At 39.4% G+C, this 16,741-nt stretch overlaps 1 protein-coding gene across 1 annotated transcript in view; it reads left to right on the forward strand.

Annotated features, from left to right (window-relative positions):
- LOC107306461 (E3 SUMO-protein ligase RanBP2-like) overlaps positions 1–16,741 on the forward strand; it is a 29,583-nt gene that overhangs the window by 8,777 nt on the left and 4,065 nt on the right. The window contains 18 exon segments of the mRNA XM_032441978.1: positions 598–776; positions 863–1,038; positions 1,344–1,467; positions 1,843–2,004; positions 2,367–2,478; positions 2,481–2,503; positions 2,589–2,732; positions 3,222–3,401; positions 3,483–3,566; positions 4,023–4,161; positions 4,327–4,424; positions 4,924–6,484; positions 6,487–9,483; positions 13,425–13,592; positions 14,020–14,100; positions 14,930–15,117; positions 15,790–16,021; positions 16,634–16,732. Coding sequence (XP_032297869.1) covers positions 598–776; positions 863–1,038; positions 1,344–1,467; positions 1,843–2,004; positions 2,367–2,478; positions 2,481–2,503; positions 2,589–2,732; positions 3,222–3,401; positions 3,483–3,566; positions 4,023–4,161; positions 4,327–4,424; positions 4,924–6,484; positions 6,487–9,483; positions 13,425–13,592; positions 14,020–14,100; positions 14,930–15,117; positions 15,790–16,021; positions 16,634–16,732 — 6,747 coding nt within the window.

Below are 16,741 nucleotides of genomic sequence, written 5' to 3' on the forward strand. Positions count from 1 at the left end.
GAAGTTGAGTGTAGAAAGAGTAGGGCACAAGTAGCCTTCTGCTTAGCTGTTAGAAAAATGTGTAGACTGTCCAATCTAAAACTACCGATCAGGGTGCAAAGCAATATGACTTATGGCCCTTTCTCTTTTTAAATATATGTGTATTTTATATATACAATGAAAGTTTATGCTAGTATGGCCTCTCTGAAGAAGTTTGTTCATAATGTTTTAAAATATGTAATACAATATTTAAAAAATGGTTTGTGCCTATTGCTCATAGGCTAAAGTTTTTCTCTGTTAGAGAAGTATGATATCTCTGTTTTTCACTTTGACAAAAGAAAGGTGTGCATTTCTATGAAATAGATATTGCTTCAGAAGTTATTTGTATAATATAAATAGGCGCAGAAATCACTTGAAGAATGCTACATCTTACTTGAAAATTCTTAGTTCCAGCTTGTTAGACAAAGGCAAACAGGTGGGAAGAGTTTGCCAGGAAGCTCCCTGGATGGGAGAAATCTTCAGAGCTTCTTCTCTTGTAGTGAAACCCATCTTTCAGATACAGGTCTTCTTAAGCAGGAAGCGGATCCTAGCTTCTTACAACTTCTTTTTTTTTAATAGGTGCTGTTCGACTGCACTGTGGTAGTCTCCAGCACCTTGTGTGGCTTGGCCTGCAGTGGAATTCTATGTCAGTGTTATTCCCAGTGAGGCAATTGTTAAAACAACTTTTTCACTTGCCCCAAGAGACATCAAGACTTGAGATCGATGCTCCTGAATACATCTTCCTGTTGGTCCTTGAAGTAAGTACACTTTCCAAGATATTAATTGCATTTCAATGCAGGTTCTTCTGGTACCTAATGTCATCTGTTTATCTTTACAAAAACAGGTATTTCTACTCGGGGTGGTATTCACTAGCAAGTTAGAACTGCATGAGGAGTTTAAGACTCAGAATGAAACGCATCAGCCTCCTTTCTTACCTTTGCTGCTGTGCAAACAGTACTATACTGAGAATCAGAGATCCTGGTGGGATGCTGCTTGTACTCTTATGCAGAAAATAAACACGTAAGAATTCTTCAGTTTGGGAATATATGAAACAAGCCTTTAGACAGCTTCTGAATTGATTCCCATAGATTGTGTAAATCCAATTCCTTTGGTTTAACATACTTTGAATGTTAAAGGTTTGTTGCTGTAGGGGTGTGAGATGCTTTAGAACTTTCTAAAAATGGGTTTTACATTTTATAATACTACATTTGTAAAGAAAAGCAGTTTTAGTCCTAAACTAGCTAGTTATATGCATCAAACAAATGACAAGTGAACATATGAAGAAGAGGGAATACTCATTGAGGAATATTTCTTCTGATATTCAGACCAGACTCGGCGACAAAACTGAAGCTTCTTGTACAGCATGGATTAAGTACTCTGCGAGCCCTGGAGAAACATGGCCTTCAGCCTGCCTTAATTATACACTGGGCAAGAAGCCTGCAAAAAACAGTAAGTTAAGATTATTTGCAACTAAGTACCATCTGTTTTTCTATAATTTTGCAAACTTAACAGACTAAATAAAATCAGATGAGAATGTAGTATTGAGACCTTCTGCTAATTTTGACAGGCTGACTAGAGCAACTATCTTATCTGACAAGTACTCTCTAGCTCACTACTCTCTTAACAGCACAGGTAAAAGTAATATTATTTTCTTTCTGTGTGTTACTTTCTGTAACACTATAGAAAGACCTCCTGAAATATATCACAACTGTCAGGTAAAAATTCTTAAAACTTCTCAAGAAAAAAAACAACAGAGAAGAAAAAGTATGGATAACATTTTATTGGAATTTTCTGCGATAGTTCGATTTTTCTCTTCTTCTACAGGGCATTAGTCTTAACTCCTTCTATGACCAGAAAGAATACATTGGAAGAAGTGTCTACTATTGGAAGAAAATTCTGATTAGTTTGGAAACCATCAGAAAGAACAAAAATATTCCTGAACTGACTGATCCTCTCTTCAAACATTTCCATCATGTGGACATTCAGGTGCAGATGGATTATTCAGAGATGAGAGTAAGAGGGATTGTATATCACAAGCTTACATGTGAATTGTTTGGTTTTTTTGTGTGTTTTGTGTTGATGGTTTTTTGGTGGTTTTTTTTGTTATTGTACAACTAATGCAGTAAGACTGCTAATGCTGAGATTCAGTGGTATCTTTCTGCTGACCTTTTCTTAGTTTTGAAATTATCTGATTGGAAGACACTGAACTCTGTTAGTACCAGCTTTCTTGAAAAGCTAATATCATTAACTTTCTCCTACCCGATTCCTTCCTGGCTGTTGGCATGCACCAGCTGTTCCAAGTATCAGTGTGTATGTTAGATATGACTTGTCTTTCGCTTTGCTTGTAGGTCTTTCAGGTTGCAGCCTATGAAGAAGAGGCACGTATAGCACTTGCAGTGCTGGATGCAGTTGAAGGCAAAACTGATGATGCTTTCCTAGCATTTGAAGCTATGAAGAATGTGGTTCACACTGGAATCTTGCCGAGGTTGGTTCCTAGCTTGCATTACCCCAAATGCTTTTTGTTACTTGCATTCCAGCTGATTCTCATTAATCTAAATACTGTTGCTTAGCTTTGGCAAAGAAAGGCAGATGAGTTTGTGAATGATGGTGTGTTGGCAGAAGCACAAGAAGAGCACAAACCCTGTCTTCAAAGAAAGCACTGCCTAATGAAGATCATTGATGAATGCTCCTCAGATCTGTCAGTAGCTGACAAAGTCATTCTTGCTCTACAGCTTGTTTGGAGAGGTGGAGTGGCTGCAAAATGAAACAATTTGCTTTCAAGTCAGTCTTTTTAAAACAGACTTTGCTTTGTGGCAAGTCAAACTTATTGTTTTCCCTCAGGACATATAACTGGCTGTACACCGTTAAGATGATATATCCTGGGGAGCTTCTGTGAAGATATCAGATTATGAAATGTTTTTGACTCTGTAGATGACAGCTTTTGTGTAAACAAATGGCTTTTGCTCACTGTCTTCTTAGTGAGGTTGATAGTTTCCAAGTAGAATTAATGCCTGTGTGAATTATCCTCTTACATGAATTTTAACAGATGTAGGGCTTTCCTGGGGGGAAAAGGAGCAACAAAAAAAACCTCCTAAAATTTCTGTAAGGAAAGCCTTGTGAACTATTCAGCCATAGATCAGAACACAGTCTCTTGCTCTGAGGAAGAGCTGCTATCATGACTTGCATTTCAAATAAATTTCTAGTTGCCAGTATCTGTTGAAACTGTGACGGAAATGCTGAATGCAGTGATCCAGGAGCTTGGAGAGAATGAGGAAGAGGAAAGTTTTGCCTCTGGAAGGATCTCTCAAGCTGCAGAATCAGAAGTAAAACATTCCATTCTATTATCTAAAACATTATTGTTCTCACCAACTGACAGCTACAAGGTATATTAGCCATATGATTTCAGGGAAATGTTACGTTTGACTAACAACTCAAAGTTCAGTACATTCTTCTTTGTTTTCCAGTTTTCTTCTAAAACTCTCCCTCAGTGGGCAGAAGATGCCCAGTCTTTACTTCAAATGCTCTGTCAGCAAGTGGAGGCTTTAAAGGTAAACAACTTTGTCACTATATGCAGGACAGTTGATCTCTTTGTTCTGGTAACTGCTTTGTAACCCTACCATTGAACTAACCTTCACTTACTGGACTACAACTTAACTCAGTGAAGGTTACTGCTGTAAGCATTTGCTTAAATTAAGTATAAAACTGTATTGCCTACAAACTTTGATTTGTTACTCAGTTATAGGAGGTAGTCCTAAGGACTGTGTGTGCAGGAAGTTCTGTTTTCTTCAGCTTAGCTGTTGTCCTCTCGGTTCTGTTTTTTTTATTTCTAGCTTCAGGGAACAGTCTCAGTTTTGTACAGCGTGGGGTCTTTTTTTTTCTTCTTTTTCTCTGACTTTGAGCATGCTTTTAAATAACAAAGGAGTGCAGGGATCATTCCTTAAGTTTTCTTCAAGTATCTGTGTAGTATGTTTACGTTCTCTTAACTGAAACACTATCTTTAATAGAATGAAATGCAAGAAATGAAACTTAATAGTTCCAATGTAAGTGTGTCATCTCATCGGTGGCCTACTGAAAGCTATGGAACAGATACTATGTCAGATGGTTATCAGAGAGCACAAAATCTTCATGAAGCTCCTTTAACAGGTAAGTTGATGCTAAATTTTTAATTAAACACTTAGCTAAATGGAGTAAAACTTCTTAAATCCTTTTGACAGTGTTCTGAGATGAATGAGTAAAATTGGTCCCTGGGGAAACTTCATTCAAGTCAGTAACAGAAACTGGATATAAACTCTTGGTGTTCCTTTTCAGTTGCTACCACTGGCCCATCTGTTTACTATAGCCAGTCACCTGCTTATAACTCACAGTATCTTCTGAGAACTGCTGCAACCAATGTAACACCAACAAAGGTGAGGACAAATGTTTCTGCTCAAGCCTTTTCTATTAATGTATTGAAAACACCTGGTTTTGATTTTGTGTGTGGTTGGATATCACTGTAGTTCCCTAGATAGCATTTACTAAACTTGAGGTCTTCTGGAGACAGGCAGAAAGATCCATTATTGGTTAATCTTTGAGATATGGGGTTTGGAAGAAACAGCCAGCAAAACACGTTCATAAGGTGCTAATGTATGTCCACTGCTTGGTGTCAGTGATGTTCTTTTCCCCAAAATAGTATGGGGACGTGGTGGTTTTGACTTTTTTTTTCAATATTAAAGAAAAATGAGTCAGTTCATCTTATGCTTCTCCAGTCCTTGTTTTCGGATACCATTCAAGATTTGGACAAGTGATTAGAGTTGAAATCTAATTTGAAATTATACCTTGTTATTAAGAGTACGTGTTGCATGAGCTTTAGTGCCCTAAGACCATGTTCTCCTTTTCCACAATGAAATAATTGTTTTTTTTCTTTAGGCACCTGTCTATGGCATGAACAGACTTGCACCTCAGCAACATATATATGCTTATCAACAACCAATCCACACGCCACCTCTGCAAAACACTTCTGCCTGTGTGTTTCCTCAAGACATCTATGGTACACCTTTGCGTTTTGAGGCTCCTGCTGCTGGAATCATTTCTCCTCGTGGAGGTGATGATTACTACAACTATGGGGTTCCACAGGCGAGCACAAATCCACCACTACCCGAACCAGGCTATTTCACGAAACCATCAGTTGCATCCACAACTTTAAAACCTGCAGAATCCAAAGTGGTAGAATTTTCAAAAGCTAAATTTGGGCAGCCGGGGCCAGCTGAGGGATCAAAGCCACCTCAGCCAACACCCTTTAAATTCAACACTAACTTCAAATCTAATGATGGAGACTTTACCTTTTCTTCTCCTCTAGCTGCCACACAGCCTGCTAATGGAGCTTTTAATAGCAGTGAACGCCTTTTGAAGCTTTTAACATCAGACAAACCTTTACCAGATGAGCGATGCATTGATCAAAAAGGAGTTAACAGTCATGCAAATGGCCAAAGAAATGTCTTCAGTTTCAGTAATAAACATACTTCAGGTGTCTCCTTTACAGAAAGCATAGGACAAAACGTGCATAAAAACCCAGCTTTTGAAAAGAGTGATATGTTTAACTTCCAGGAGCCAAGCAAGCAGTTATTTGTAACTTCAAATTCTGATTTGGCCAATAGAAGTCATGAAACAGAGGGAGGAAGCACCCATGGTGGAGATGAGGATGATGATGGACCTCATTTTGATCCTGTGGTGCCACTCCCTGACAAGATTGAAGTAAAGACAGGCGAGGAAGATGAAGAAGAGTTCTTCTGCAACAGAGCTAAACTCTTCCGATTTGATGCAGAATCTAAAGAATGGAAAGAAAGAGGTATTGGAAACGTGAAAATACTGAAACATAAAGTATCCGGCAAATTCCGTCTCTTGATGAGAAGGGACCAAGTACTAAAAATCTGTGCAAATCACTACATAAATACTGATATGAAATTAGCTCCAAATGCTGGATCAGATAGGTCATTTGTATGGCATGCTTTAGATTATGCAGATGAGCTGCCAAAGCCAGAACAGCTTGCAATTCGTTTTAAAACACCAGAGGAAGCAATGCTTTTCAAAAGTAAGTTTGAGGAGTGTCAGAATACTTTAAAAACCTCGGGATCTAGTACTGATGCATCCATGACTCCAAGCACTGGAACTGCTAAAGAGACAACAACTCAAGATAACCAGGAGTCTAGCGGGTCAACATTAGGGATCTTGAACTCTGTATTTCGGTTCTCAAAAGACAGCGTGACCAGTGAATCTGATAGCAAAGGTAGTTTTACATCAACTTCAACTGCCCCTACCACTTTTTCATTTGGAAAGGAAGCCATACAAACCTATTCCTCTGGTGGGTTTGGACAGTCTCCCTTAAAGAAGAATCAGTGGGAGTGTAAAGTATGTTTAGTTTGGAACGAAGGAACTGTGAAGAACTGTGTTTCATGCCAAAGCCCAAATCCAGCTATGTGGGAAACACACGGCCCCCATTACAGGGATGTGCTGCAAGTTTCAAAACCAGCCATAATATTGCACAAGAGAGATTTGGGTCTGGCTTTGCTAAATAGGAAGGTCAGTGCGGCTGTAAGATCTGATTGGTGAGGAAAGAACCCACTGCCTCCTAACCTGTTGCCTGCCAGAATCCAAGCAAAACTAATACCAGAGCTTCTCTTCAGCGATTCTCCTTTAAACTTGAGCAAGTAGATGCTCCAAAGACCACTCAGAATTACTTGGGGACTGCTTTTTCTCTGAAAGGTCAGTGGAACTGTTCTGTATGCCTAGTCCAAAATGAAGCAAGTGATGAAAACTGTTGATCCTGTCAGAATCCTAACTCACAATGTCAACCTAGTGTGCTAGTATCTGTTGTTCAGACGCCTCCTGCTCCCAGCTTTGGTTCTGCTACTGATGCAAGTAAACCACAGAAAAATACGTTTGCTGAGCTTTTTGCCAAGAAGGAAGGACAGTGGGATTGTGATACTTGTCTTGTAAGGAACGAAGGCTCCTCACTGGCTTGTGTAGCTTGCCAAACACCAAATCCATCTAGTAAATCCACCAGTGATGCTTCATTGTTTACTTCTGATTTGAAAAGTAAATCATCTGAACCTGCTGGAGGACAGATGGGAACGGGTTTTAAGTGTGAATTCTTAGCAAAAAGCTTTAAGTTTGGTCATGCTGATCAAGGGAAAACACCAGCATTTGCATTTCAGAATCTTGCAGATGCAGAAGCAAAGCCTGCAAAAGAAGGATTTAACTTTTCAATGTTGATGCCTCCAGGTGGATTTAAGTTTGGCATACAGGAACCCAATAAAAATACCACTAACAAAGATGATCCACCCAAAGAGTGTACAACAGACTTGAAAAGCATTGATGAAAAGGACAAAAATGAACTGCCTTCAGGTAGTGGAGTTACACTCCAATCTCAAGAAACAGCAGACAAAGACAAGGGCGAGTTTACTTTTGGCCAGAACAGTAGTAGTACTTTTACTTTTGCTGATCTTGCAAAAAGTACCCCCAGTGCAGGCTTTCAGTTTGGCAAAAAAGACCCTAACTTTGAAGGCTTTTCAGGTGCGGGTGAACAGTTGTTTTCTTCAAAAGCTTCTAAAACTGGTCACAAAGCAAGCACCTCTACTGATTTTGGTGAGAAGGATGATGATGTGTACAAGACTGAAGACAGTGATGACATCCATTTTGAACCAATAGTTCAGATGCCTGAGAAGGTAGAACCATTTACAGGTGAGGAAGACGAGAAGGTGCTGTACTCCCAAAGAGTAAAGCTGTTCAGGTTTGATCCAGAAACAAGCCAGTGGAAAGAACGTGGGGTGGGCAACCTGAAGATTCTTAAAAATGAAGTTAATGGCAAAGTAAGAATACTAATGCGACGTGAGCAGGTACTGAAGGTATGTGCGAATCACTGGATAACAACAACAATGAACTTGAAACAGCTGTCAGGCTCAGACAAAGCGTGGATGTGGATGGCCAGTGACTTCTCTGATGGTGATGCAAAGCTGGAACAGCTGGCAGCAAAGTTCAAAACACCAGAGCAGGCTGAGGAGTTCAAACAGAAGTTTGAAGAATGTCAGAAGCTACTACTAGATATACCACTGCAGACACCCCATAAACTTGTTGATACAGGCAGGACAGCTCAGCTTATACAGAAAGCAGAAGAAATGAAGACTGGCTTAAAAGACCTCAAAACATTTCTGACAGATGACAAAACTAAACTAGCAGAAGAAGAAAACGTAAACTCTACTTGTGCCGCTGGTACTTCTGACAGCCTTACAAAGCCCAGTGCTGAAGGTACTGGGCCTGCTGTGGAGTGGAGTAACTGTGAATTGCGTGAAGAAGCATTGGATGACAGTTTAAGTAGCTCTGTATACGCATCACCTCTTGCAAGTAGCCCTGTAAGGAAAAATCTGTTTAGATTTGGAGAGTCTACATCAGGCTTTAATTTCAGCTTTAAGTCTGCCTTGAGTCCATCCAAATCTCCTGCTAAGCAGAACCAGAGTGGAACATCTGTGGGCACAGATGAAGATTCTGATCTTACTCAAGAAGAGGAGAGAGATGGGCAGTACTTTGAACCCGTAGTACCTCTGCCTGACCTTGTGGAAGTGACTAGTGGCGAGGAAAATGAGCAAGTTGTCTTCAGTCATAGAGCTAAACTGTATAGATATGATAGAGACACGAATCAGTGGAAGGAGAGAGGTATCGGGGACATCAAGATACTGCAGAACTATGACAGCAAACAAGCGCGTATAGTAATGAGAAGGGATCAGGTACTAAAGCTCTGTGCCAACCACAGAATAACACCAGATATGAACATGCAACAAATGAAAGGATCTGACAGAGCATGGGTGTGGACCGCATGCGATTTTGCAGATGGGGAAAGGAAAGTAGAGCTGCTAGCAGTGCGGTTCAAACTACAGGATGTTGCAGACTCATTTAAGCAAACTTTTGATGAAGCAAAGCAAGCCCAAGAGAAAGGCACATTGATAACACCTCATGTTTCTCGTACAAATACAGCCAAAGAATCTCCTTGTGGTAAGAACGCTGTAGCTGTACTGGAAGAAACTACCAGGGAAAGAACGGACCTCAGCCAAGTTGATGATGCTTCTGATACCACTGTAGAAGCTTCAGAGGTATCAAGTACCTCCGAAACGCCAACAAAAGCAGTGGTTTCCCCTCCAAAGTTTGTTTTTGGATCTGAATCTGTCAAGAGCATTTTCAGTAATGAAAAGTCGAAGACGTTCACATTTGGAAATACTTCAGCCACCGGTTCCCTCTTTGGATTTAGCTTTAATCCTCCGAGAAAAAGTGAAGACGGTATTTCAGCATCTCAGAAAGCAGAGCAGAAAAAAACAGGAGTAGCTGAACCACCCCAAAGCTGTAGTGCACCTCAGAAACCTTTGGACAGCAAAGCATCCAACCTGGCTCCTTCGGCGCAAGATGGGCCCTCAAACTTCTCATTTAAAATTCTGGAAAAAGGTGAGTGTTCATTGATCTGGTAATTGATTGAAGCGTGCAACTTGTTAGTCAGTTTATTAATGCTAGTCATTGTGTTACTGCTTCTGTCTTAAGAATATGTAGTTTCTTTCAGTTCTAATGCACATATGTGAATCTTCCAATTCTAGACTTTCAACTCGAATTAATATGAAGTTGTAGTTATTTGCACGTAGAAATACAAATGTGCCTTATGTGGGATTCAGTATTACTTTTTAGTGAAAAACAGAATTGCCGGTAGGATTTGGGGATCTTTATGAGACATTGAAAATGTCAGGGTTAAGTACTGAAAGTGCATTTTTGGAGTTGAGCTTTTGTCTGCGCGCAGACTTCGCTCTGACGGGTAAACTATGTGAGCAGCACTTGTACATAACCTTAAACTCAAATAATCCCTGTGGCTGTGCAGATGGGTGTTCTGAAGCTACACTTGGTACGTTTACTTGAAGTCTTCCATGAGTGGTCTGTGCAATCGCTGATGCACAGCCTCAGTCACACCAGTTGTCTTTCACTTAGCTTCAGAGGAGATCCTGTGATTACATCCTTAGTTACCCAGTCTCTGATACTAGCTAAAAGATGAGCTTGCAGAAGCAGTGGCTGCAGTGAGTTCGTTGTAATGTGCTCAGGTAGGTACCTTTGTGCAAAGACAGAGATTTGCTGCCTTTGTACTGATAGAGGATTTCATGCGCTGCTTCCTACCGTTGCAGGACTGTTTCACCAGTTTTAATTTATACATCAGTCTCAGTTGTATGAAGACAAACTGTTTCTTAACTATAAGACACTAAGTGAGATGCTGGAGATGTTAACTGCAGTTTTATTCACAGGGGCTGGATAAGCGTGTATAGCATTAAATGTCAGTTTTCCTAGTCGGATGTGTAAATGTGAAATGCTTCCAGAATATGCATAAGTTTGTTTTCCTCCCTTGAAAATTTCAGTAAAACATTTCTATCCAAACAATTTATTTTTTAGGATTTAATTTTAGCCTTTTTAAATCTAATCCAATGGCCTTTTGGACAAGCACAACTCCCTTGCAACCTGATAGTGAAGGTATTTACATGCTGCACTGAATGTGTGATTAAAAACACTTGAGCAGGCACGGCCAGCAGCCCGACTGTGGCAGAGCAGTTGGCTTGTAATCCTGACAGTTAATATGCATGCTGGAGGAGAGTACTTAAAATTTGCTGAGTACTGTATTTGTGCTTCAAGAGAATGTCTTTAGCCTTTGATGTGCGAGCACAAGGATGGCCCTGTTTACGCTTTGGCTTTGGTTTGCCTTATTTTCTCAGGGTATTCAGAAATCTGCCTTGCGCTTCTCCTTCACGGTTTTACTGATCACGCATGCAAGATCCGTAAAATTCCTCCTTACTAAAGGAATTGTATTGTGTTTTTATGACTTATGAAATATGCATCTCTTCCTACTCGAGGTCTTCCACGTTACTGATGTATACTTGAATATTTCAAAGCCTGTTGGCTAGTAAAACTTGAGTGTATTTAGCTCTGTTGGTAGTATTTAATTCCATTTCCTGATTATCAGTGTGAACTACACTTGTGCAGAAGAGTAGAGAGAAATGAGAGAGCTAAATGTAGCTAGTTTGTATGTATGTGCTTCATATATAATATGGAATCCACCTTTGCTACTCATAAAGCTTTTGCTGATGTAGCTGACTTGTTTACATCCAGAATCCCTAACTGTGCTCTTACCCTTTTAGCTTGTGTCATTATAAGATGTTTTCAACTGTGCTTCTTGTAAGTCTGCCTGCTAATCAGAGCCCCTCATAGGGAACGTCTCTCAGTCAGTGGTTTCTGAGTTGTGCTCAGGCAGCGTTCACAAGAAATTTAACCTTAAGTTATTTGCTACGGAGATGCAAAACAACAGAGCTTTTCTTAGTTTCTTCTTAAGCTCTTTTCACAAGCTTTTCCCAAGTGTTCTACAGCTCAAGTTCACAGTTATGTCAGTTGCGTGTTACTGTGTCACTTCCATGCATAAGGATTTAAGCCTCAGTGCCTTTCCCTTCACATGAAGCAGCTGTTCACTGACATGGCAAGGGAATAACAACGGACTTGCTAGATATCAGGTCTATCTGGCCTTTCAGTCAAAGCTGAAATAAAAGTGAAGAATATATAAAAGAAAAACAAAGAGGGCAATGTTCCAACTGTTGTGCATGGTATTGTCCTTTCTTTAGTTCCCTTTATATACGAAGAACTGTTCTGTGGATATATTTTTTTTTTTCTTTGAGTAGAAGGTTCTGTTATGACAAAACCAACAGTCTTTTAATGTACTGTATACACCCATGGCACTGCTTTTGTGGCAGTCTGTGAAGATAAATTAAAGCTGCTTGCAGCTTTTCTGAGTAAGAAAAATGAACTTTCTTGTGGGGAGACTGAATGGGAACTGATGTAAGTTATCTAGCAAACGTCTTGCTCAGCCTTAATATTCTGAGGGTAAACACAGGTTGTAATCCTTACTGTTTTTGTCACTTCTTCGAGTAGATTTTGGGACCACTCTGATCTCAATCAGCTTTTGGTCAATTTGTGGAGAGCTTTACCTGTGGATTGATCTGAACTGGCTTAGTGTGTTTCTAATGTGCTTCTTCTGTTCAGCTACTTTGCATTAAGGTTCCTTGAACCTCTGTGATGAGCTGCATGAGAACTTGCTTGACTGCTTAGCTGATCTGAGTGAATAAAGCACATTCTTACAGGCTGGATACCTGCCTACCTTTGTAGTGTGGTACCAGATGCCACCAATTCTTTAACCAGCTGGTGTTTGTGTGTGTGTAAGGTTCTGAGAAAATATATTAAATCATCTCTAGCTTTCCGTCATAAGAATTCAGATTTGTTGTTCAGGTGTCTTATTGTACGTGTACTTTGTATGTAAGCTCAGAAGAGCTACTGAGATCTAAAATGAATTTATAAGACTGCTGTAGAGGAGTCTGAAGCAATTAACATCTAATGGAAGGGAGTCAATCAATTGGGGTCATAAAGGCTGGGAAAGGAATACTTAAAAGCAGTGTTAAAATTGAACTAGCACATAGAACTTTGGATATTATCTTATAGTTAACTTGTTGTTTCTCTTAAAGTGTTACTTCTAAATTACTGATCTAAACAAACAAAGGCTCTCCATACGCGTGACCCTAAAACTGATACATCCTTCTCTGCTTCCATTCTTTTGCAATAACTTTACGTCTTTAGTTTTAACCTTTGAACGTAATGCTTATTCTGCTTGTACTGAATAAGCTGCTTTCTATTGAGAAGGGAGGAGAATAAGTTTCATAATAAAATCAGTAGTGGTATTTCTTTTTGCTGGAAAAGCTAGGTAAATTTGAGAATGTTGAGAGCAGTATTTTAGTTGCTTCAGTCGCACAAAACTACAAGATCACTGCTATAACAAGTTTCGGTAATAGCTGTTGTGGTAAGAAGTTGAGATGAGTCAGAAGCACAGATCCCAGAAGTAATTTGAAATAAATTCTATTCAGTTGCTGTTTAATATCTTCTGGAATTTCAAATACTCAAAACTTATCAGAAGTACTTGTTGCTGCAAACAGCTTTATATTTATTACCCTATTCTTCAGTCTGTGGTTTTGTTTTTTCTCTATAGATAATACCTATATGGCTTTTTCCTGTAGTTGTATTTTGTTTGGCGTGAGGTCATAAGTATTTTTTGTAACAATATAAAAATGCTGACCTGTTCCTGGTCTAAGACTTGAATTTCAAAGGTGATAGTAGGTAGTTGGGCTTGCAGATTAGAACTTCTTATATCATAGCACAATCTGTGTCTTTGTCCTAGTGTTCTGTATCTTTGGTAATCATCCACATGAATACAAGGAAAATGTAGTATTAATTCAACTCCATAACATGGGCAGTGGGGAGCTAATGTTGCGACTTATAAGAAGTAATTCAGTCTTCACGTTTGGCTCAATTTCTGTCCAAAGCTGAGATGACGACTGTGCCATCAGACAATCCTCCATCTGATGGTGCTATAATTGCTGATGAACCAGCACCTATCCCAGAGCAGAGAGCTCTTGCTGGCTTTCTCAATGCGCCTTCGATGTTCTTCTGTTATAAGAATAAGCCTGGATACGTACCTGAAGAGGGTGATGGTAAGGAGAGACCAAGTTGATTTTTGTGTTGCCTTTTTTGTGGGGAAATAGCATCCATCGGTTGTAGTAGCATGAATATTGTTTAAATTGAGAAAAACTGTCATCTTATTTTTGGTCAGTGACCCTCCATCACCCTTTCCAAATCTGTTTTGTGACACTCTTAGTAACAAGGTGCTTGTTTTCTGAAAAAGTGAAGCCTGTGTCACAAATCTAGACAGAAAAAAGTGTCAGTAGTGTAATAAAGCACCAGCACGCAAATAAGAATGGATTGAAAGCTTACTTGCTGATGTGTCAAGTTCTTAACATATGTGCAGGAGACTTGTGTGCTTGACCAGACTTGTGAGTCTGAAGGGCTTTAACAAATGTAGACTCCTCTGTATTTGGAAGATCCCTGAGATCCTTCTCATACTTGTTTCCTGTATTTAAGATGAAGACTATGAAACAGCAGTTAAGAAACTTAATGGAAGACTGTATCCCAGCAATGAAAAAGAAGGAAGGAAATCACAAGGTATGTCTGAAAACACAGCGGTTAATTTCTTAGATGCTGAGGTTGAATCTTGAAATCTGGAGGACACTTAACCTAACTCGCTGTTTCCCGAGGTGGATGGTGTTAGAAACACTGATGTACATTTTAGAGAGCCTCCAAACAAGAACGTCAGACTGTTTTCCTACCCTCAGACTTCTGCCTTTCTTTTGACTGTGTGGAGCTGAGCTTTGTAAGATGCTTTGAAAGACTGGGGCATAGAAAAACTGCCTACTATTGTGAACATTTGCTATTTCTGCAGATAGTTGGCTTGTATTATAAGAGTTGTTAGCTGTTTTGTTTTGTTTTGCTTTGCTTTTAAGTACCTTGTTTTAAAGGTATAGCTCTGTATATTTTACCGTTAAAGACACAAGTGCGGAAGAGTGAGTATGCTTCCTTACAGTTATTTTGGCTGTGCCTCAAGTATCCATGTTTGATAACTGAATTTGAATAGATGTATAAATGAGGTTTGCTTTCTGAGGATGAGTTTTAATGTACTAAAAAAAGGTGGCATATATTGAGCTACCAGAAATATAAGTAAATGTCAAAGGAAGCTAGTAGCTGTAGTGGCAGTTGCAAGGTTGAAATCTTCATTATGGCGTAGAAGTTATTTGATAGCAACAGAAAACTGGAGTATTACAAATGTGCAGCTCCTTGGCCAACCTGAATGATTAGCTTTTTAAATAATGACGCTATTTCAGAAATTCTAAATTTAAGATGTTCTGAGTATTATTAGGTTACTTTATAATGTCTGTGCCAAAAATGATCACAGTCTTATCAGCTGTTCTCCACTAACTTTTGTTCTTTGTAGTAGGCGCCCCAGTCAAACATGCATTGGAGAGAGAATGTGTTACTGCTGCAGAAAAAACTGCACCTTCTGAGGAGAAGGCTGAAGGAGAAACTCCACAGGTCCCTTCAACATCTGTCTGTGGCGTTAGCAGTAATGCGGAGGATGCCAGTCGAGAAGACTCTCAGAAAGAAGTTAAAACTCAAAGAAAGAAAGTACGAGTCAAGTCTTTAAAAAAGTTCAGGCAATAAATTTGCAGAATTATTCTTAGACTGTTTTCACTTAGTCAGAGATAAAATATCCAGCAGATTAAAAACTACTTGACTTGTTTGGCTGTGTCTCATCAAGTCTTCTGTGGCACTGGAACTAAGATGCAGATCTTAAGGTTCTCAGGGAGAGAAAGGAAACAGCTTTACCTCCTAAAGCAGAAGCAACTTTGGTTAGTAGAATTCCTCCTAGCAGGTATATAAGAGTTAAGTGATTTCTGAGCAGTTTCCAAGGGAAATGGTGCTTGCTTTGGAATTGTACTGCTTCTAAAGTACTTCAGTCCTTGTCGAGATGAACTTCATTGTGTTTTAAGAGTAATTGTTGGAAGGATTCAGACATTCTTCATATTTCTTGGGGTTTTTTTTCCTAAGTTGTTCGCTTCTCTTAATCCCTGTTAGCTGTTCTGAAGCGTTAGTAGCACTATAGGAAAGTTGTAGTCTGAGAACTTAATATCATGATACTGCTGTTGTAATTAAATGAAGAAATCAATAAGATTGGAGGGAGAAGAGAGGAGAAATGTGGCTTTTTTGGAGAGAGTGGTTATTCTTAGTGTCCAGACTTAATGTGGTTTGAGTATTAGGCTCTCCTGGCTTATATGCTTACTGTTTTATTAATCTCAGGAGAGTGAAGTTACAAGTTCAACTGACTTGGTCTCTACAAGTAAAGAAGAATTACATGCTCCTTCAACCACTGAAGCAACAGCGGTATTTGTGCAGTCAGCTGCTAGCAGTGAAGAACCAGATTCCACAGAAACTGCTCACGTATCACAGAATTTACCAGGAGGTGATGATAAACCTGTGGACCTGTCAGCTAAAAAAGAAAATGATTCTGAATGCTCTGAGTCAACACAAGGTAAAGTTAGGAGTACATAATGGTTTGTTTGGGTCTTTTTTTGTGTGTATGTGTGTGTAGGAGCTTAAGTTTGCTTTTTTAGAGGTTAGTTGAATTTACCCATAGCATTGAACAGTTCATAGAATCACGGAATTGTGATTCTATGATCACCTCCCTGGGCAGCCTGTTCCAGTGCTCTATCACCCTCACTGTGAGTTACAGCAGTTACATTCAGTTACAGCACTGAATTTGAGGCACAGGTATTGGTCTTGTGAAAACATGAAGGGGAATGAGAATACTTCTGCCTATTGGATTCTAGTGTGTTCAGATGACTACTACAGAGCACTGCTGCTCTCTGTTGTATGATTTATACTTCTATTAGTGTATTGTTGAATACCATGTGAGTACTTATTCGAGCTGTGTGGATCTGCAGTCTCAGAAACAGCATGCTGAAACTCAAACTTGAGCGGTTTTTTGGACTAAAAATGACACTAAAAATGACTAAAAAGTGTCATTATGAGAAGTCACGTGCAAATTTTAAGGCTTCTCCAGTTTTTCCTTTACAACTGTATGATTCAAAAACATTTTCCTTTAAGTTAAGAGAAAAACATGCGACTTTTCCATCTTTGACAGAACACAAACCTGTCTCGTTTGGCTTTGGTAATGCTTCAGGCTTGTCGTTTGCTGATCTGGCTTCCAAGAACTCTGGAGACTTTGCTTTTGGCTCTAAAGGTGAGTTAA

This window comes from Coturnix japonica, chromosome 1 (assembly GCF_001577835.2).
Source record: "Coturnix japonica isolate 7356 chromosome 1, Coturnix japonica 2.1, whole genome shotgun sequence".
Lineage (NCBI taxonomy): Eukaryota > Metazoa > Chordata > Aves > Galliformes > Phasianidae > Coturnix > Coturnix japonica.